At 49.6% G+C, this 18,543-nt stretch overlaps 2 protein-coding genes and 1 long non-coding RNA gene across 3 annotated transcripts; 2 read left to right on the top strand and 1 right to left on the bottom strand.

The window, feature by feature from the left end:
* Positions 1-4,449: 4,449 nt before the first annotated feature.
* Positions 4,450-7,449, bottom strand: LOC147342563 (uncharacterized). Its single transcript, XR_015157357.1, has 3 exons — positions 7,310-7,449; positions 5,140-5,268; positions 4,450-4,962 (listed from the first exon to the last, which is right to left on the bottom strand). It is a non-coding gene; the product is annotated as an uncharacterized LOC147342563 (long non-coding RNA).
* LOC147342562 (uncharacterized) lies at positions 7,188-8,198 on the top strand. Its single transcript, XM_086383030.1, has 2 exons — positions 7,188-7,488; positions 7,627-8,198. The coding sequence occupies exons 1-2, from the start codon at positions 7,203-7,205 to the stop codon at positions 8,196-8,198; spliced, it is 858 nt and encodes a 285-aa protein (XP_086239156.1). The 5' UTR covers positions 7,188-7,202.
* On the top strand, positions 8,109-17,407 carry FZD4 (frizzled class receptor 4). Its single transcript, XM_086383029.1, has 2 exons — positions 8,109-8,731; positions 10,895-17,407. The coding sequence occupies exons 1-2, from the start codon at positions 8,441-8,443 to the stop codon at positions 12,221-12,223; spliced, it is 1,620 nt and encodes a 539-aa protein (XP_086239155.1). The 5' UTR covers positions 8,109-8,440; the 3' UTR covers positions 12,224-17,407.
* Positions 17,408-18,543: the final 1,136 nt, after the last annotated feature.

Below are 18,543 nucleotides of genomic sequence, written 5' to 3'. Positions count from 1 at the left end.
CAACCACTCATTTTTTATGTGCCACTTGGGCAAGTCACATTGAGGACCTCAGTTTCCCCATTCAGAATGAGGAGTGGACCAGGTGATCCCTAAGGCAGCTGCCAGAGCTAACATCTTATGAGTCATTTTTATGGGATGTATCAGTCAGGGTTTGATTGAAGAAGCAGAGTCACTCTGAGTGAGGCAGAATCAAGAATTTATAATAAGCATCAGACCTTATAAAATGTGGAAGCCATTGGAGTACTCTGCAAAGGTACTGGATTGAAGGGACTGCGATCAACAAGGAAAGCTGAGCACAAAGTTTCGGAAGTCGAGGGCACATTGGAACTACAGGGACAAACTGGATCCTGTGTCTGTCTCACTGCTGCTGCTGCTAAGTCGCTTCAGTCGTGTCGGACTCTGTGCGACCCCAGAGACGGCAGGCCACCAGGCTCCCCCGTCCCTGGGATTCTCCAGGCAAGAACACTGGAGTGGGTTGCCATTGCCTTCTCCGTGTCTGTCTCTAGCCACCTATAATCTTGAAGGTGCAGGTGACCTGCAGAAGTCCCAGCTCTCGGCCACAGAATTACTCACACCTGGCTCAGGACCCAGAGAAGCTGAAGGAGACAGGGCAGGTCTAGATGCCGCTCCAGCCAGCAAGTGAGCCAGCCGTCAGGGACAACGCACGTGAACTGCCACGGTGCCTGGTACCCAACACTGGCTTTCAGAGTATAAAGTGCGGCTTCACTTCCACCTTGCCAGTCTCGGGACAGTTTCTCTTGTGGCTAACCTCAATCTGGAATCATGCAGGGAAGGGAATTCAGGGAAATGTAGTTCTACTGTAGCTAAACGGACACAGTACCAGAGTCACTGTCTGTCAGCATGGCAGTCATACACCTTCTTTACACCATGTGTGTGTGCTTAGTTGCTCAGTCGTGTCCAACTCTTTGTGACCCCATGGACTGCAGCCCGCCAGGCTCCTCGTCCATGGGGATTCTCCAGGCAGGAATACTGCCTGGAGTGGGTAGCCCTGCTCTTCCTCAGGGAATCTTCCCAACCCAGGAATTGAACAGGGGTTTCCTGCATTGCAGGCAGATTCTTTGACAGCTGAGCTAAAGAATTCTAAAGACTGGTAAGATCATCCTTTGGGTGATAGTCATTCTTTCTCTAACAGTCACACTCTCCTTTGATATTTTGTCCCTTTACTTCTGCTTTGATTATATGATACTGAGTAACAAACCAACCTAAACCCATAGGTATTGTGACTGACTGTGTCCTTTCAAAATTCATATGTTGGTTTTTGCCATATAAATTAATTAAAAATAAATAAATAAAGGAAAAAAATTCATATGTTGAAACACCAGTCCCCGATATGTTTGTATTGGAAATGGGGATTTGGGGAGGTGATTAGGTCACGAGGGTGGGGTCTCAGGAATGGGAAGACCCTGGAGAGTTCCCTTGTTCCTTCTGCTAAGTGTGCGTGCATGCTCAGTTGCTCAGTCATGTCTGACTTTTTGCTACCCCTTGGGCTCCAGCCCACCAAGCTACTCTGTCCATGGAATTCTCCAGGCAAGAATACTGGAGTGGATTGCCATTTCCTACTCGAGGGGATCTTCCCAACCCAGGGATCGAACCCATGTCTCCTGCATCTCCTGCAACGGCAGGTGGATTCTATTCCACTGAGCCACCTGGGAAGTCCCTGCTATGTGAGAACACAGCAAAAAGGCAGACATCTATGAACCAGGAGGTGGGCCCCTTCCCACTGAATCTACTGGTTCCTTGATCTTGGACTTCTCAGCATCCAGAGCTGGGAGAAACAAATTTCTAAGACACCCAGTCTGTGGTATTTTGATACAGCAGCTCAAATGGACTAAGATAGGCATAAAACAATAGCCAACATGGGTTTTGTGTGTCAGGAATTTAGAAAGGGCACAGCAAGGATGGTTCGTCTATGCACCATAAGGTCTGGGCTGGGATGATTCAAACAGCTGGAAGTAGGAAAAGCTGGGGCCAGAGACCCCATTTCCAAGAGGGCATCTTCATTCACATTTCTGGCACATGGCCTGGGATGACTGAAGGACAGATCTGTCTGGGACTGTCTGCTCGAAAGCCCACAGGTGGCCTCTCCTGTATAGTGGTATCAAGGTAACTGGACATTACAAGGCTGCTCAGAGCTCTAAAATGAATTTCCCAGTAAATCAGGTAGAAACTGCATGGTTTCACGACTCAGCTCTGCAAGTCACCTAGTGCCACGTCACGTTCTACTGGTTGAAGGATTCCAGATTCAAGGAAAAGGAACATACATTCTGCCCTTTAACAGGAACAATGTCAAAGAAACTAAGGCTGTGGTTTAAAACCACCATCTGTAACTCTGTCTAATCCAGGTCATGCTTATCCACAGCACATGGCTGGCTCGCCCTTTGGTAATATTTTAGCACCATTTTCATCCCTGTTCATTCCTCACCTGTATCAACTGACAAGTGATGCCTATGAGAATGTTATTACAGGTGACTTCTATTCCATGCTTCCCAAGGTTTCTTGGAAACTTACACATGCCTCACAGTTAAACTCACGTTCCAGCTTTTCTACAAATGTATCATTCTCAGGTGATCCCCTAAGTTATAACTCCTTGGCTTGCGACCCCTGCTTACTGCCTGTCCTGAAGCATGTGTGATTCCTAACGACTGACAATAATGAGATGTGTAGTCAACTAGCCAACGAAAAGTGATAAGAAAATGTCTTGAGCTACTTTATGAAGTAGAGAAATAGGCTTCTGAATCAAATAACAATTTGGGCCAATACACTTTTCTACCTTTAAGGATTTAGGAATTGGCACAATAAAATAGAAAAGATAAACGATTGGTAAAACAACCAAGTTCAGAAGAGAGCTGAAAGCTGACTTGCAGGAGTGGCTTATACAATAGACTTGACCATCAATCTGGGACCAGCTAGGCTATATTTTGGAGAAGGAAATGGCAACCCACTCCAGTGTTCTTGCCTGGAGAATCCCAGGGACGGGGGAGCCTAGTGGGCTGCCGTCTATGGGGTCACACAGAGTTGGACACGACTGAAGCGACTTAGCAGCAGCAGGCTGTATTTTGGTGGTCATCTATATCCAGCACATAATGAAGGTTCTTTTTCTGAATAACTAGAGCACTTATAGCGTGAACATTCATTCATTTATCTAAGTATCTTGAGTGCTTTCTCTGGGTCAGGTGGTATTTTTCCTTTGCTGTCCAACAGCACAGTGGTGAAAAGGGCACAGCCTCAGAGGGTTTTAAGGAGAAGGAAAAGAACAAAACAAAACAAAAAACTGAACTGTAATACAGTAAGGGAGCTCAAGAAAAAGCACTTAACTATAAACAATTTTGTTTCACTCTCAGTCTCGTGTCTTAATCTCCTCCTCCGTTACTGTATGCTCTTTGAAGGCAGGGGCCCCCTTTTAACTGCATTCCACTCAGTATCCAGCTCAGTGACATGTCCATAAATGTTTGCATTATGTGTTGCCTCCTGCAAAGGTTCTTGATTGCCCATCTGTACATTAAACCATCACCACCACCCACCAACAGTGTCCTCTATAACACCTTATGCTTGGAAGGAGGAATAACCAGGCTTTGACTCCGTGACACCCTAGAGTTCTGTGGTGACTTGATTCTCATATATATTTATATGTAAGAATCTGCCTGCAATGCAGGAGACCTGGGTTTGATCCCTGGGTCGGGAAGATCCCCTGAAGAAGGAAATGGCAACCCACTCCAGTATTCTGGCCTGGAGAATCCCATGGACAGAGGAGCCTGGTGGGCTCCTCTGGAGCACTGGACACAACTGAGTGATTAACACTTTCACTTTACTTAACCCCTTGGGGTCTCTGATTTCTCAACTTTGAGCTAGATGAATCTTTCCTTCTGGTTTACTCAGTCTGCATGTTCTTGGGTGCAAGGGAAGATGCAGCATTCAGACTATACACGGAGGGATGGGGCAAGGCTTGCCCCCCTGCTCTGTGGTCCCACAGTAAATTCCCAATCCTTATGAGGTTTTAGTCACAGTGAATTTCTCCCTCAAAAACCAAACAGGATAATAATGAACCACTTTCTTACATTTTCTATCAAGACAGCTCTTTGTGAGTTTTAAATGTTCTGTCCAGATTCAAAGAAGCTGGTTTCTTCATGAGTGGTTGGAATAAGACTTTTCTTGGAAGCCACTGAATATGGATTAGTTGGATTGTTTCGCAGAAAATAAAAAGCAGGCTCTAGGGTGACTACTTCAGCACTTAATTGGGTTAGCAAAGAACTGCAAATGAGAGGTTTCCCTTAGGAGGGAAAGGATGTTTATGGGCCACCTCCCCCACCCCCTAGGTGGTGGATTTTAACCTAAACGTTAGTCTGCAAACGCAGCCTTTAATTTAGGAACCATTACAAGAATCTATTAGAGCAGAAAATGTCAGGTTGAAAAATTAACACATCACAGGAGTTAATTAGAACCCAGCCTCTCATTAGATGCAAATAGAGAGCCCTCCGACTGCCCAACAGCCTGCTGAAGTCAGGTTTGTTGCTGCTCCAAAGTAGCTGCATCTTTGTTACTCAGGGAGTGGATGGAGGAAGCTGCCCAGGCACTGGGGCCAGAGCCACTAGGGACCCGTGGCCCATCCTTTAGGTTAACAGGTCTATTCTCAAGACACTATCTTTGACTCCACTCTTCCATCTCCCAGGTGGCTCAGTGGTACAGAATCCGCCTACCAATGGAGAAGACGCAGGTTCAATCCCTGGTCCAGTAAGAGTCCCTGGAGGAGGAAATGGCAACCCATTCCAATTTTCTTGCTTGAAAAATCCCACGAACAGTGGAGCCTGGTGGGCCATCGTCCATGAGGTCATAAAGAGTTGGCTACGACAGAGTGACTGAGAGACTGACCAAGCACCTCTCTTGAACAGTACATGTCACAGGGTGGATAGCCTTCTGCCTGGAACTCCCTTGGGGAAGTGTTTTCTGCAACAAAGACAAACATGCCATGCCTGTCACCAGGCGCAGATTGGCGACTGTGTAAACCACTCGGTGAGAGGGAGGCTCCAGGCCATTCAGACTTAGCTCTAAGTCGTGGGCTTTGTTTTCTTTCCACATTCAGACTGAAATGTGATTCCCCGGGCTTTCTTTTTTGGAAAATACCTGCGATGAGTTCCATGCTGGGAAAGAAAAGCTGTTGACAGGAAAAGCTTCTGACGGGCAAGCGGCTTTCTCAAGGGCTCTCAAAGGAGACAGTCGCATCAAGCAGGCCGAGGCAGAGATGGCAGGACTCTAGGAATGAGAGGTTCAGATCACAAAAGGGTTATCTGTAACCATGGATTAGGCAGAGTTTCAGGCAGCTTCCTCTGTGAACGCGGCGCCACGCACACAGACTTTCCGGCCGGCAGATACACATCTCCTCTGTCACTTACTGTGTGTTCTTGGGCAAACGGCTTACCCTCTCGGAACATCAGTTTGCTGAGGCCATTGCGTGAACTAAATGCATGCAAAGTGTGTAACACCATATCTGGCGCAGGGTAAAGGTTCTACATGAATTATCTGTTATTGATTTGATAGTAGTATTCCTTCAGCCAACACAACGAGCTGCCTCTGTGTGCTAGGCTCTGTGCAGGGACAGCTCCTGCTTCTTGACCTCATAGAACCCACTGCTTAATAAACCGTGTATGCAAATCTTTGCTGCTAAGTCACTTCAGTCGTGTCCGACTCTGTGCGACCCCATAGACGGCAGCCCACCAGGCTCCCCCTGTCCCTGGGATTCTCCAGGCAAAAACACTGGAGTGGGGTGCCATTTCCTTCTCCAATGCATGAAAGTGAAAAGTGAAAGTGAAGTCGCTCAGTTGTGTCTGACTCTTAGCAACCCCATGGACTGCAGCCTACCAGGCTCCTCTGTCCATGGGATTTTCCAGGCAATAGCACTGGAGTGGGTTGCCACTGCCTTCTAGCAAACCCCTCTGCCCTCCTTGCAAGTGCCCAAGAAGTGCCAACTGCACACAGCTCTGCTTTGCCGAGTAGCTCAGAATTCTACCTTTTGAGCAGCCCTTTAAATTCAGCTATTTCTACCTTCAATTTAGCCACAGTTCTCTCTGTGGGCACTTACACATGGAGTTACTGTTATCTGTTTATTGTCTCCTCCTCTGAGTTCCTACAAGGTGAGAACCATCTATACACTTGATTCACTCATCATTTATTCACCTCTGTAGGCCAATGGTCTCATGCATTACTCTGCAAAGATAAAGAGAAGATTCAACCCTACTGCTGAGTACATAGATTCCCAGCTGGGAACTTTTCTGGGGAAATAACCCTGCTCCCCCCCACTTCCACTTTTTTCATTTTTCAAAGGCCTCCTTTCAGCCTCTGTTTTCTCCCCTTCATTTTCTAACAATCACTTTGGTTCTGACCTCAGTTTCTTCATTTCTTTGAGGAACAAACAGAGTCTCCTTCCCTGGTAGGTTATGATGATGGCTGGAGACCATGCAGCTTCTATGTGCCTAACACAATTCTAGGCACAGAGCCAAATAGCAAAAAAAAAAAAAAAAAAGTTGATTCCATTCTTGCCCTTACCCAGGACCGGTTGGTAGTATATACAAGGCATAACATGATTACCACATGAGTGGTACTGAGGTCCTTTCAACTTGCATCCAGCCTCTGCCATATGCTAGACTTACCTGAAATGGGAGGACATAAACACACAGTAGAAGCTTGGTCCCTGTCACCAAGTTCTTGGAGAACTGTGATAAGTGTTGGACAAAAAGATCTCAGGAAGAGAGCAGAAAGCTCTTAACCCAGATCCTTAGACCCGGGCTGCAGGAGATTTCCACGACATCAACAATAACCAAGTTATTTGGCACTTACGACGTGCCAGTCAGTGTGCACAACAATTTACACACATTATCTCATTTAAGTCAGAACAACTGCGTGGGGTAGATACGAACTTCCTTATCTTACAGGTGACCCATCTGAGGCTCTGCGAGGCACACTGGCAGTCCTGCAAGGACTAAATTGTTTAGGAATCCACCTGCTGAGGCTTTAGTGGAGACTGTGGGCTAACACCAAGCTCGGCCGAAGGAACGGAGGGTGGGGAGAGGGCTGGGAATGAGAGGGTAAAGCTGGATCAAAACACGGCTGGCGTGATCCCCAGGACCCCCGGAGAAGCAGAGAAAGTTGGAAAGAGATGCAGGAGGCAGGTGGGGGGGTGGGGTGGGTGGATGCCCGGAAGGCTGGAGGAGGGCAGCCTTCCCGGTCCCCTCCCCACCCCGCCAGCACCTCCTGCACAGGTCAAGCTTCTCCCCTCCCGCCCTCTCGCCCTCCCAACCTTATTTAGAAACCGTGTCCCCGAGACAGGAAGGGCGGCGGGCCGAGAAGCACGGAGCGTCCCGGTCTCATTTCCTCTCGAATCCCCCTGTGGAATTTCATTTCGTACGGTGAGGAAATCGGAGCGCGAGGCCGTCGGCGGCTCCGGGGCGCCCCGCCTTCCCCGACTCTCGGCTGCAGGTCGGGCCGAGGCGGGGGGCGGGAGCGGGGCCGGGCTGCACGCCGGGCGGGTTGGGGGGCGCACGGAGCCGCGCGCCCGCGCCGTGCCAGGCGCAGGGCCCCGTGTTCGAAAAGCCTTATCGCTCTTATCTTCCCCAGTCTCTTTACGGGCGAGGACCCTGACACCGAGAGGCCGAGCAGTTTGCTCCGGGTCACACAGCCGGCGGTTTAAAAACCACGATTTCGTAAATAACCCGAATCCCGTGTTCTTTGTGTACGTTTCGCTGCCCGATGGGGAAGCGGCCAGGGGCCGAGGGGACAGCTGGAGGACAGCAAAAGGAGCCGGCAGGGTCTGGGGGCGCGCCTTCCCCCCCCCTCTCCCCCTCCCCCCGCCCGGGGGAGAAGGGGCGCGCGGGCTCGGCTGGGAGAGCCGCGGCGGCCTCCGCGCCCGGCCCCAGAGCGCCGCGCACCGGGTGGGAGGGAGGCGAGCGCCAGGGAGCGGGGCGGGGAGCCCGGGGCGGCGGGGCGGGGCGCAGGGCGGGGCACGGGCTGGCGGCACGCGGCCACTGGAGAGGCGCGCCGTCCGTCGCGCGCCGGGCCCGCCCCCGCGAACCTCTAGCGCCGCTTCGGGCTCGGGCGGCGGAGCGGCGCGGTGGCGCGGAGTGCTCGCGGGCTCGGCAGAGGCGCTGCGCGGACGTGGCTGGCGCCGTACCGGGGATCGCCGCCCGTAGCCATTACCCCCGCAGGCCGTCCTCCGGCCCCGGCTCGCGGCGTCTAGTGCCCCCACGCAGTCGCGCGCAGCTGCAGGAGAACCGGCCGCTACCCCTCCGCCCCGTCGTAGTCGCCCTTGGCGCCTTATCGCCCTCTCCCCGGAGCCGGGAGCAGCGCGGGCGGCCGGCGGCCCCGTGCAAACTGGGGGTGTCTGCTGGAGCAGCCCCCCGCGCCGCCGCCGCCGCCGCCCCCGGCTCTGGCCATGGCCTGGCGGGGCGCAGGGCCGCGCGTCCTGGGGGGCCCCGGGGGCGTCGGGCTCAGTCCACGGCTGTTGCTGCTGCTGCTGCTGCTACTGCTCGTGGAGCCGGTGCGGGGCTTCGGGGACGAGGAGGAGAGGCGCTGCGACCCCATCCGCATCTCCATGTGCCAGAACCTGGGCTACAACGTGACCAAGATGCCCAACCTGGTGGGGCACGAGCTGCAGACGGACGCCGAGCTGCAGCTGACCACATTCACGCCGCTCATCCAGTACGGCTGCTCCAGCCAGCTGCAGGTGGGCGCCCCCTCCCTGGGCGGGACCCCTGGGGCAGGGGGACGCCTCCGAGCCCCGGATTCACTCCCCGGGGCCCTTGCCAGGTCGAGCCCCCTGTGCCCTTCCTAGGTCTCAAGGAATGATATCTATCCGGGAAAAGTGATTTCCATCCCCACCCCCACTTTGCTGTCCCTCCTCAGGGACTGGAGGCCAAAACGTTGTGTAAGTCATCTGGCCTGCGAAAGAACCCGCTCTGCACCCCGCCCTTCCGTCTTTCTCCTCTGCCCACCCGTGTCTGGCCAAGCCCCTAACCCCAGCGGAGCTGAGAGTTATCTTTGCCAAGGATTCTGGCCGCCGCTGCTCGGTGGGCGAGTCCTCCGCACGGCAGCCAGTTGCAGCTAAGACTTGGAAGGGAGTGATAAGGCGACAGGGAATTTCTGCTCCCTCGCCGACCTCCTTTCTCCCCCGTATTTTTTGGGTGTGTTATTAAATGCAACACCCCTGGCCCATTTTCTGCAGAATGGCCCCTCGCGGTGTCTTGCATGATTGTAGAGGTCATGTGCGAAGGAATGGTTGCGCTGTCTTGAGTTCCTTCTTATTCTCAGGGTTAAGGGCAGGTTTAGGACATGGAGGGGGAGAAGGCATCACTTGGGGAAGAGGCGATAGTAGGGTCAAGCTCCAGAAGGTAGCTTGTATATTGGAAGTTTTTTTTTTTTCTTTTTTCCCAGTCATTAAAAATATTAAAGCTTATGTAGTCCTATAGAAAATGTTCTTCCTAACATAATAAGTGCAGAAAGAATTTGTATATACGAGTGATTATAATCTTACCACAACGACAAGTTCACTGAAAAAAAAAAGAACTGGAAGGAAACTTTTAAAAATGTTAACACTGGTTGTGTTTCTGTTGGAAAGGCTATGAGTGATTTTTAGAAATTTAGAAAAGAGAGAACTGGAGGGGTGGGGGAGGAGTGGAGAGGAATAGAGGATAGTTCTATAGTTATCCAGGCTGAAAGCTTTGGAAATCTGTGGTTCCGATTGTAACTTCTAAGAGATAAACAGGCAGGCAATTGACTTACTAGGTGGATGTTTTTACATAGGTCATTTGAAAAGTTGGATGGCGGTTTCAGAAGGATGGTTGGGATTAGACCTGTTGCTGGTGAAATGTCCCTGTGGAAGTGTCAGCATTTTAGAACTAGGTTATGAAAGCTTAGGACAATGATTCTCGAGCTCTCAGTTTGGAAACAACACATATCCTGACACCAGTGGCAATTTTGTTGGCAAAACAGCTTTTCAGGGATATATATTTTTAATTACACGTATCCTGGGGAGGCAGCCAAGCTGTTTTGAAGGACAGGACGAGATCCCTTTACATGCTGGAAAATAGTTACTTGTAACTCTAGACTTCATAGACAACATCTGTACGGAGCCAAGCAGACTGTTTATCAATGCTGGAGGAATTGAGGACAGCAACTGGACTCTCCCCTGCTGGTATTGCAGTTTCAGGGACTGAACATTTGTATTTTCCTATTGTGCTTCATTATTATTCATTGAGGAAACCTGGCCAAACAAAGCCCCTGATACCCAGAGATTTCAACTTGCTTCCCATCCTTGGGTTTAACAGCGTCAATGAGGACATTTTCTGTTTCAATATGAGACTGGTTAAAAAATAATTTGGGGGAATAAAATAGAGGAAGGAGAGACTATTAACATGATAAAAGCCGGATCTCCTTTTTTTTGAATATTTAGTTTTATGGTAATAAAGAAATGGGGATAAAAATAAAGCACCCCATCATCCAGAGAACTGAGTCAGACTGATTAGTCTGTTCAGCTCTTTCATATAGTAGCTGAAAGGGGAGGGAGGCTCAAAGTCAGCTCTTTAAGGTTTATTTCCCTAAGTGTTGTGCAAAAGGGGATTATGTAATGCTTTGAGTCCCTTTTATCTATTTATTTATCTATGTTCTCCTGGAAAGGGTTTACTAGACCCAGAAGTAGAAAAAGGTGTAAGTGATGGATTATTAGGCAAGCTCATTTGAGGTCAGAGTCAACAGTCAGATACCCCTATAGACTGATTTAAAAGTAGATATGGACTCTGCCCAGAAGCAAGTCAGATTTGTGCAAGCCTTCGGTCAGACTTCCATGTCAGCTGTCACTGTTTTCTTTGTTCGTTTCTTGACTTTTTTCCAGTTCTTCCTTTGTTCCGTGTATGTGCCCATGTGCACAGAGAAGGTCAACATCCCCATCGGGCCCTGCGGCGGGATGTGCCTTTCTGTCAAGAGACGCTGCGAGCCTGTGCTGAAGGAGTTTGGCTTTGCCTGGCCGGAGAGCCTAAACTGCAGCAAATTCCCGCCCCAGAACGACCACAACCACATGTGCATGGAAGGGCCAGGTGATGAGGAAGTGCCCTTGCCTCACAAAACCCCCATCCAGCCTGGGGAAGAGTGCCACTCCGTGGGAACCAACTCGGATCAGTACATCTGGGTGAAAAGGAGCCTGAACTGTGTTCTCAAGTGTGGCTACGACGCTGGCTTGTACAGCCGCTCGGCCAAGGAGTTCACCGACGTCTGGATGGCCGTGTGGGCCAGCCTGTGCTTCATCTCCACCGCCTTCACTGTGCTCACCTTCCTGATTGATTCTTCCAGGTTTTCCTACCCAGAGCGCCCCATCATCTTTCTCAGTATGTGCTATAATATTTATAGCATTGCTTATATTGTCAGGCTGACTGTAGGCCGGGAAAGGATATCCTGCGATTTTGAAGAGGCAGCAGAACCTGTTCTCATTCAAGAAGGCCTTAAGAACACAGGATGTGCAATCATTTTCTTGCTGATGTACTTTTTTGGAATGGCCAGTTCCATCTGGTGGGTTATTCTGACGCTCACTTGGTTTTTGGCAGCGGGACTCAAATGGGGTCATGAAGCCATCGAAATGCACAGCTCTTATTTCCACATCGCAGCCTGGGCCATCCCCGCGGTGAAAACCATTGTCATCTTGATTATGAGACTGGTGGACGCGGACGAGCTGACTGGCCTGTGCTACGTGGGGAACCAGAACCTGGATGCACTCACGGGCTTTGTGGTGGCCCCGCTGTTCACCTACCTGGTGATTGGGACTTTGTTCATTGCTGCGGGGTTGGTGGCCTTGTTCAAAATTCGGTCGAATCTTCAAAAGGATGGGACGAAGACAGACAAGTTGGAAAGGCTGATGGTGAAGATCGGGGTCTTCTCGGTCCTGTACACAGTGCCTGCAACCTGCGTGATTGCCTGTTATTTCTATGAAATCTCCAACTGGGCGCTTTTCCGGTATTCCGCAGATGACTCCAACATGGCAGTGGAAATGTTGAAAATCTTTATGTCTTTGCTGGTGGGCATCACTTCGGGCATGTGGATTTGGTCTGCCAAAACTCTGCACACGTGGCAGAAGTGTTCCAACAGATTGGTGAATTCTGGGAAGGTAAAGAGAGAGAAAAGAGGGAGTGGCTGGGTGAAGCCTGGGAGAGGTAATGAGACTGTGGTATAAGGCTAGCCAGCCTCCATGCTTTCCAGGGGGAATGCCAGCATTGGGGTGCAAGTGCTACTAAAAAGCTTATGCAGTGAATCTCAGTTTGAACAAACTAGCAACACTTCAGTAACCCCCCCCAATAATCCACCACCGCTCTCCCCCCGCTGCCCATCTCCCCCCCCCAGCATCATAAAACTAGTGATTTTGCTGCAGACTTTGGAATGATCCAAAATGGAAAAGCCAGTAAGAGGCTTTCAAAGCTGTGAAAAATCAAAACATTGATCACTTGAGCAGGTCGCAGCTTGGAGCGTGGAGGTCCTCCCGAGATTCCAGGAAGTCCAGGGGATGCTCCTTTTCCCTGCAGGGTGGGATTTGAGCTGTGAGTAGGCAACTTACAGGGAGAAAGATTAACTTTTTTTTAACCCTTTACAAGTTTTAAATACTAACTGGGTCTTTCAGACAGCAGAGCGATCTATAAACACTGGAAGCACTGGGTTCAGAGAAGTGTTACAAGAGTTTTATAGTTTGGCTGATCTAACATAAACATTTTCTGTGGTACACTGTCTGCTGTTTAGAACTTTGTGGATTGCTCTCCCAAGAGGTGGTGTCAGAATCTTTCAGTGCCTTTGTCATAAAACAGAATTGTTTGAACAAACAAAAGTACTGTACAAACACACATGAGGTATCCCGTGAATTTTTCTTCTCTCTCTCCCTCTTAAATTTCAATAGCTCCCTACTAGACCGCTGCTGTTTTTTCCATTTTACATTAATGACTCAAAATAGGTATTTTTATAGGAATGTTTGCACTGCAGCAGGTCTAATGAGGGGGGAAAGGAAGGGCGATTCACTTTCTTGACAATCACTTAATTCAGAGGAAAATGAGATCTACCAAGTCGACTTACCTTACCCACCCCAGAGACCGATTGCATTGAGCACCAGGGACTTAATATATTTTACTTTGTGTGATTGTATCTATGCAGACGCCAGTCTGGAAGAGCTAAAATGTTACGTTTCTTGGCAACTTTGCATTCACACAGATTAACTGTATAATTTGTGTGTGTCAATTACAATTAAAAGCACATTCTTGGACCATGACTTAATAGTTACTCAACTGAGTTTAAAACTATGGTCAGCTTGCATTCTCAGAATGATAGTGCCTTTTTTTTTCTCTTTAGCATAAGAATGTTATCAGAGTCTGGTCTACTTGGCGCAATGGAGACTTTTTCAATTTTGTAGAGGGAGCTAAGGACAACTAATCCAACTACTTTGGTGCATAATTGTTTCCTAGTAATTGGCAAGGGCTCCGTATAAGATTTCATTGGAGGCAGTGTGGCCTGGAGTATTTATATGGTGCTTAATGAATCTCCAGAATACCAGCCAGGAGCTTGATTGGTTTGTAGGGAATAAAGTGTAGACCATATGAAATGAACTGCAAACTCTTACAGCACAGGTCTTAATTGCATTTTGCAGGGGTATCCAGAGCTTTTAAAATGTATGCTTTATATTCCTTGCAAGAGGGTACCCCCTAGCAGCCTCTCAAAAGTTGCAGTTCTTTTAAAGTTATAACTGGCCTTTCTCCTCAACCCCCTGAGGTCTTCTAATCACCAGATCTTTGGGACAGATTGATGTAACAGGTTGCTGTCCTTGAAGTTCATCTCGGTCTTTGCTTTAGCAACTTTGGGATGATTATTTATTTATCCCTGCCCCTCCCCGCCCCTTTAAAACAGGTAGGAAAGCTCTTTTATCCCATTTCTTTGTGGAGAAATGTTTCCAGGGACTCAAAATTGCAAATAGGAGTTCAGATTCTGGAAATAAGCATGTCTTTGTTTGAGCTTCGTGCCCCTAGTTTGACATTTTCCTTTCTTCTCTCTCTGGTCTGGTGTGGTTCTCGAGCTGAGATGAAGATGTGCGTAAGGACTGTTGCCTGTTTTGGAAGGCAAAGTCTTGGGGTTTCGTGCACAGATGCTAAGTGGGCACTGGTGGCCCCCACTGTGTGTTCTGGGCCTGAGTACCTTGGCTGGACTCTGGGTCAGGGCTCCAGGAGCATGAGAAATGCTCCCCAGAAGGGCCAGTTGAACTCCATCTACGACTGCATCGCCCCTGAAACGTAGAATGTGAACTCCCTTTGCTGCTCGCAGATGGTTCCCATAGCTGGCCGGGGTCCTGGAGCATGCACCCAGGGCAAAGCCTGCCCTTACTCACGCTCCTCTCCAGTGTCTTGGGAGTTGCTCGGAGACTCTGGCCCAGGAAAGGGAAAAAGGACTGTGCAGGGGTTTGCAATGCAGTTCTCTTTGTAATGTTTCAGTGACTGGGTGACCGAGACAAGCATCCTAGCAGAGGGCCAGTTGTGGAGAGGGTGCTCCGTGTTTATGAATGATGAAATAGTGACAGTAAGGGTACTTGGGTGAACCTGGATGCCCAAGTTCTGAAGCTTTCTAGGTCTTAGAATGTCTCTTCCGTCAGTCTCTTGCCTTCTCAGGGGAAGTATATTTGATTGGAGCTGGCCATTGGCACACACTGACAATGTCACAGGCTTTTAGGTTGCTCCTTTCACATTCTAGACTTTGGAGGGTGTTTACGGTTTTAGGAAAGGAGCTTTGTGGCTGAAGAGTTAGTTATCAGTTACCTTGAAGTGAGTTATTGTCACCTCTTAAATTGATATTGGTTTGAAAAAAAAGTTAATTATCAGCACATTTATTGAATGCCAGCTGTGTGTCACACCCTGTGTTAGGCACCTTAAGGGACGTCAGGGAGGATCAACTCTGTTCCTCTAACCAATCCAACCTGGTTCTGCTGAACTTTGCCGTTGGTTTCAGAAGGAGCAGGGGCTGCTGAATTGCCACCTGTTTCACTGTCTCCATCCCATAAACCTCTTCCTGGGTCTTTCCAACTTTAACCCATCACTCAGCCCTTCCCGGGGTTCCTTGCAAATTGATGTGCAGGGGTTTTGCCAGAAAGCATCAATTCTGTTACAGGACAGTCTCTATGGAAACCTCCCTAGATGATCATGAACCTTGGCTCCATCTAATGTGGCTTCCGGGGCAGGTTGTTCAGGGCTCGGGGTTTTCTAGTGACTTGCGTGTGCACACTAAGTCGCTTCTGTCGTGTCTGACTCTTTGCGATTCTATGGGCTATAGCCCACTAGGCTCCTCTGTCCAGAAAGATTGTCCAGGCAAGAATACCGGAGTGGGTTGCCATGCCCTCATCCAGGAGATCTTCCCGACCCAGGGTTCAAACCCGAATCTCCTGCATTGGAGGCAGATTCTTTACCACTTAGCCACCTGGGAAACCAATCTAGTGACTCACACAGGTGAATTTGAGGACAGCAGCTTGCTAGGGAAAAGGTTAGGGTTCTTCCTCTTTCTCAGAAATCCAGGAGAAGTAGGTATATAATTGTAACTTCCTACAAAATCCCTTGGCCTCGAAAAGGCCCAAGGGCACCTCTGTCAGCTTCCTCTCTGGCAGGCTCCTTTCTCCTCCTCCATAAGGGTTGCACCTCAGGGCAGAGGAACCTGGGCAGAGTGAAGCTGACCAGAACCTCCTGATGCAGTGCCTTGGTTGAGTCATATCCTTTTTCCTCTGTGGAGACCCGTTTCCTGATCCCTGAGACTGCTCCTGAACTGGCAGCTTGCTCAGGGACCTCAGCCAGGAGAAAGAGGGACACTCATTTATTTCCCCGAGATGCTCTCTGACTTTGCTTTCCCCTGGGCCTCTGTCTCCTGCGTCCCCCAAACCTGGACCCCAGGAAGCTTCTGTGTCTGGGTTCTGACACCACCAGCACCCCAGCTCTGTCCTCTCTGCCCTGCCCCACTCAGCCTCCTGACCACTGAATTCAGTGGGGGAACCCAGCTGAGACCTGAGGGTGTAAGGAGGGACCCCACAGCCTCAGCCCTGGAAGGCAGACTTAACTGGAGATTTCACCCAGGTGTGCACATGCCGGCTTCTGGCGAGGGGGCCACCGCCGCAGCCAGAAGAGGGCTGTAGAGTGCCCCCTGGAAGGAGCCCCAGAATCGATCTACGTCCTGAACTGCATTCCGTGATGGGGGAAGTTGGAGGGCATTGCTGTCCCAGCCAATTATGTCACGTCTTTGGACCCTCGACGATTCTTTTTGCCTCTTTACTGTACTTGGGCTCAGAGTCCCTGTCTGGGTTTGTATTACATCTGGATAGGGACCTAGGTTCTCATCTTTCTCCAGGGCCTAGGTCGTAGATCTTGGAAACTCCTTGCAGAGCATTTTGCTCCTACCAAGGATCAGATCCCAGAGGCTTAAATAATGGATTTTGCTGCGCTGTGGCCTCGGCAGAGCTGTCTGCTGCCACCTCTTGTCCTTGTGTGTGCGGTGATGCCCACTGGGCATTACCCGGAGGGAAGTGAACCCCGGAGCCCCCTCGCCCGCCCCAACAAGCCTCTACTCCGCGGTAAACCCACCTGCTGTTTCTGTTTCTGATTTACCTTATTTCCCTTCTTCTTTGCACCAGCAAATCCCCAGTATTCACCCAGGCAACTTGTCGAGGGCCTGCTTGGGGACCCATGAGCCATGTCCTCCAAGCTTACGGAGCTCCCTGATTGCCCACAGTATTCAGTATACGACCACTGTCATCCCAGCAGGCTTCCTTGGAGGCTGCAAGCGCCCCTGCCCCCCGGAACCTGGGTCCATCTGCCCTCCCACCATCCTGCCGAGGGCTCGGGCCAGCCTGGCTGGGGCCTTTGGGAAGGCGACGCTGATGTCTCTCCCAGTGGGGCATCTAGGTGGCCCTAAATTTCTTCCTACCTCACAGGGATGTCGTGAGACTTCAGATGAGAGGAGGACAAAGGTTCCTTGAGCTCTCGGTGGGAAAGGTGGAGTGAGTATCAGGTGTGATCTAGACAGAGATGAAATTCCGCCTGCTGGTGTGGCGGACAAGCTCTTGCTGTGTGGCCTTTCTCGGTCCCCCAAGCCACCCGCAGCCGCAGCCCCAGCCCCCTTGAGGCCAACCTGAGGGACTTTCAGATGTTCGACATTAGAGGTACCAGCAAACCCCTACGACGCACCCTGAATGAATTGCTGAGCGTCAGAAGAAATGGACCCTGCTATCGAGGATGTACAAACGTATGTCTGCATTAATGTCTGTACTGTAAATTTCTAATTTATCACTGTACAAAAAAAAATAAACTTTGCTATTTAATTTTTGTATTAAAGGAAAATAAAGTTTTGTTTATTAGCTGGTGTGTAATTTGGCCTCTTCCTGCAGGTGTCTGAAAGCCCCTGGGAAGCACGCTTACCCAGAAGGGAGAAATAAAGAGCTGGGTTTGCAGGGCAGAGGCACAGCCTTGTCTTCTTTTTGCTGATGCAATTTTCCCCCGTGGGATTTCGGCTGGGTCAGCCAACCCTCTGAGGTCCAGGGTCAACAGAATCCATCACTGCTGTGGTCATTGGTAACTCTCAAGTGGTCACATGATGCTTCAGATGTGACTCAAGTTCTCAAGCTGTCACTCCACACCCCATTTTGGCATTTTCAATACACGTGACCATTTTTACACACCTTCTCAGTCCCTTTGGCTTAATGTTGCAGCCTGAAAAAAGTTTTCTTATTGCTAGAGTTCAGGCCACTCAAAAAGGGGAAAGGGAGCTTTTTTTTAACTCCAAATTTTTTGGGAAAAAAACAAAACCTTTTTTTTTTTTTTTTTCTGGTTACACAATGGTTCTGTGTTGTGTAATTGACATGGGAGTATGTCACATCAGTCAGCCAGGAAAATGACTTCTTCAGCTAATTTTATAAGTTGGGTGGTCTGTGTCCCCATAGCCAGAAAAGTCATCAGACAAAGCAAATTCAAGGCCTTTGTCAGGACATTGCCATGGGAGCAAGCAATATTATGGACCACACAGGCACACAGGGGAGGGGAGTCATTGCCCTCGATTGGAGATGCTGTCGAGGTCCCAGAGGAGAACGTTGGTCCTTTCGGTTTACCTTTGAATTTCTTTCCACCCTTCGGTTTTACCTGAACACCACCCTGCTTTGCTGCGCATAGAAAACCCAGGGAGCAAGAATCTGCAATGCTCGTCTCCTTCACTGCAGATTGCTCTTGTACTTTTAAGTCCAACCGTACCTGAAGGGAGGCATGTAATTTAAATTCTCTTCCCTGGAAGACAGGCTGTGTGTCTCGTTTCATTACCTACTCATTATGTAGTTACGATGTTAGGGAAAAGTCAACACAATGTGGGGTGAATTCACAATAATCCCTTGCACTGGTACCAACCCTTTCTGGATAGAAAATGCTTTTATTTACATGATTTCATTTTACACTCATGTCACCTTGGAGGAAAGCAAGGTGGGTGGGCACTACCTCGCTAGAGATG

Source organism: Bos grunniens, chromosome 29, assembly GCF_055505025.1.
Source record: "Bos grunniens cultivar Pamir isolate PY7600 chromosome 29, Bosgru_T2T1.0, whole genome shotgun sequence".
In the NCBI taxonomy this organism is placed as follows: domain Eukaryota; kingdom Metazoa; phylum Chordata; class Mammalia; order Artiodactyla; family Bovidae; genus Bos; species Bos grunniens.
Note: the sequence above shows the minus strand (reverse complement) of the source record. Positions and strands in the feature narration are given on the sequence as shown.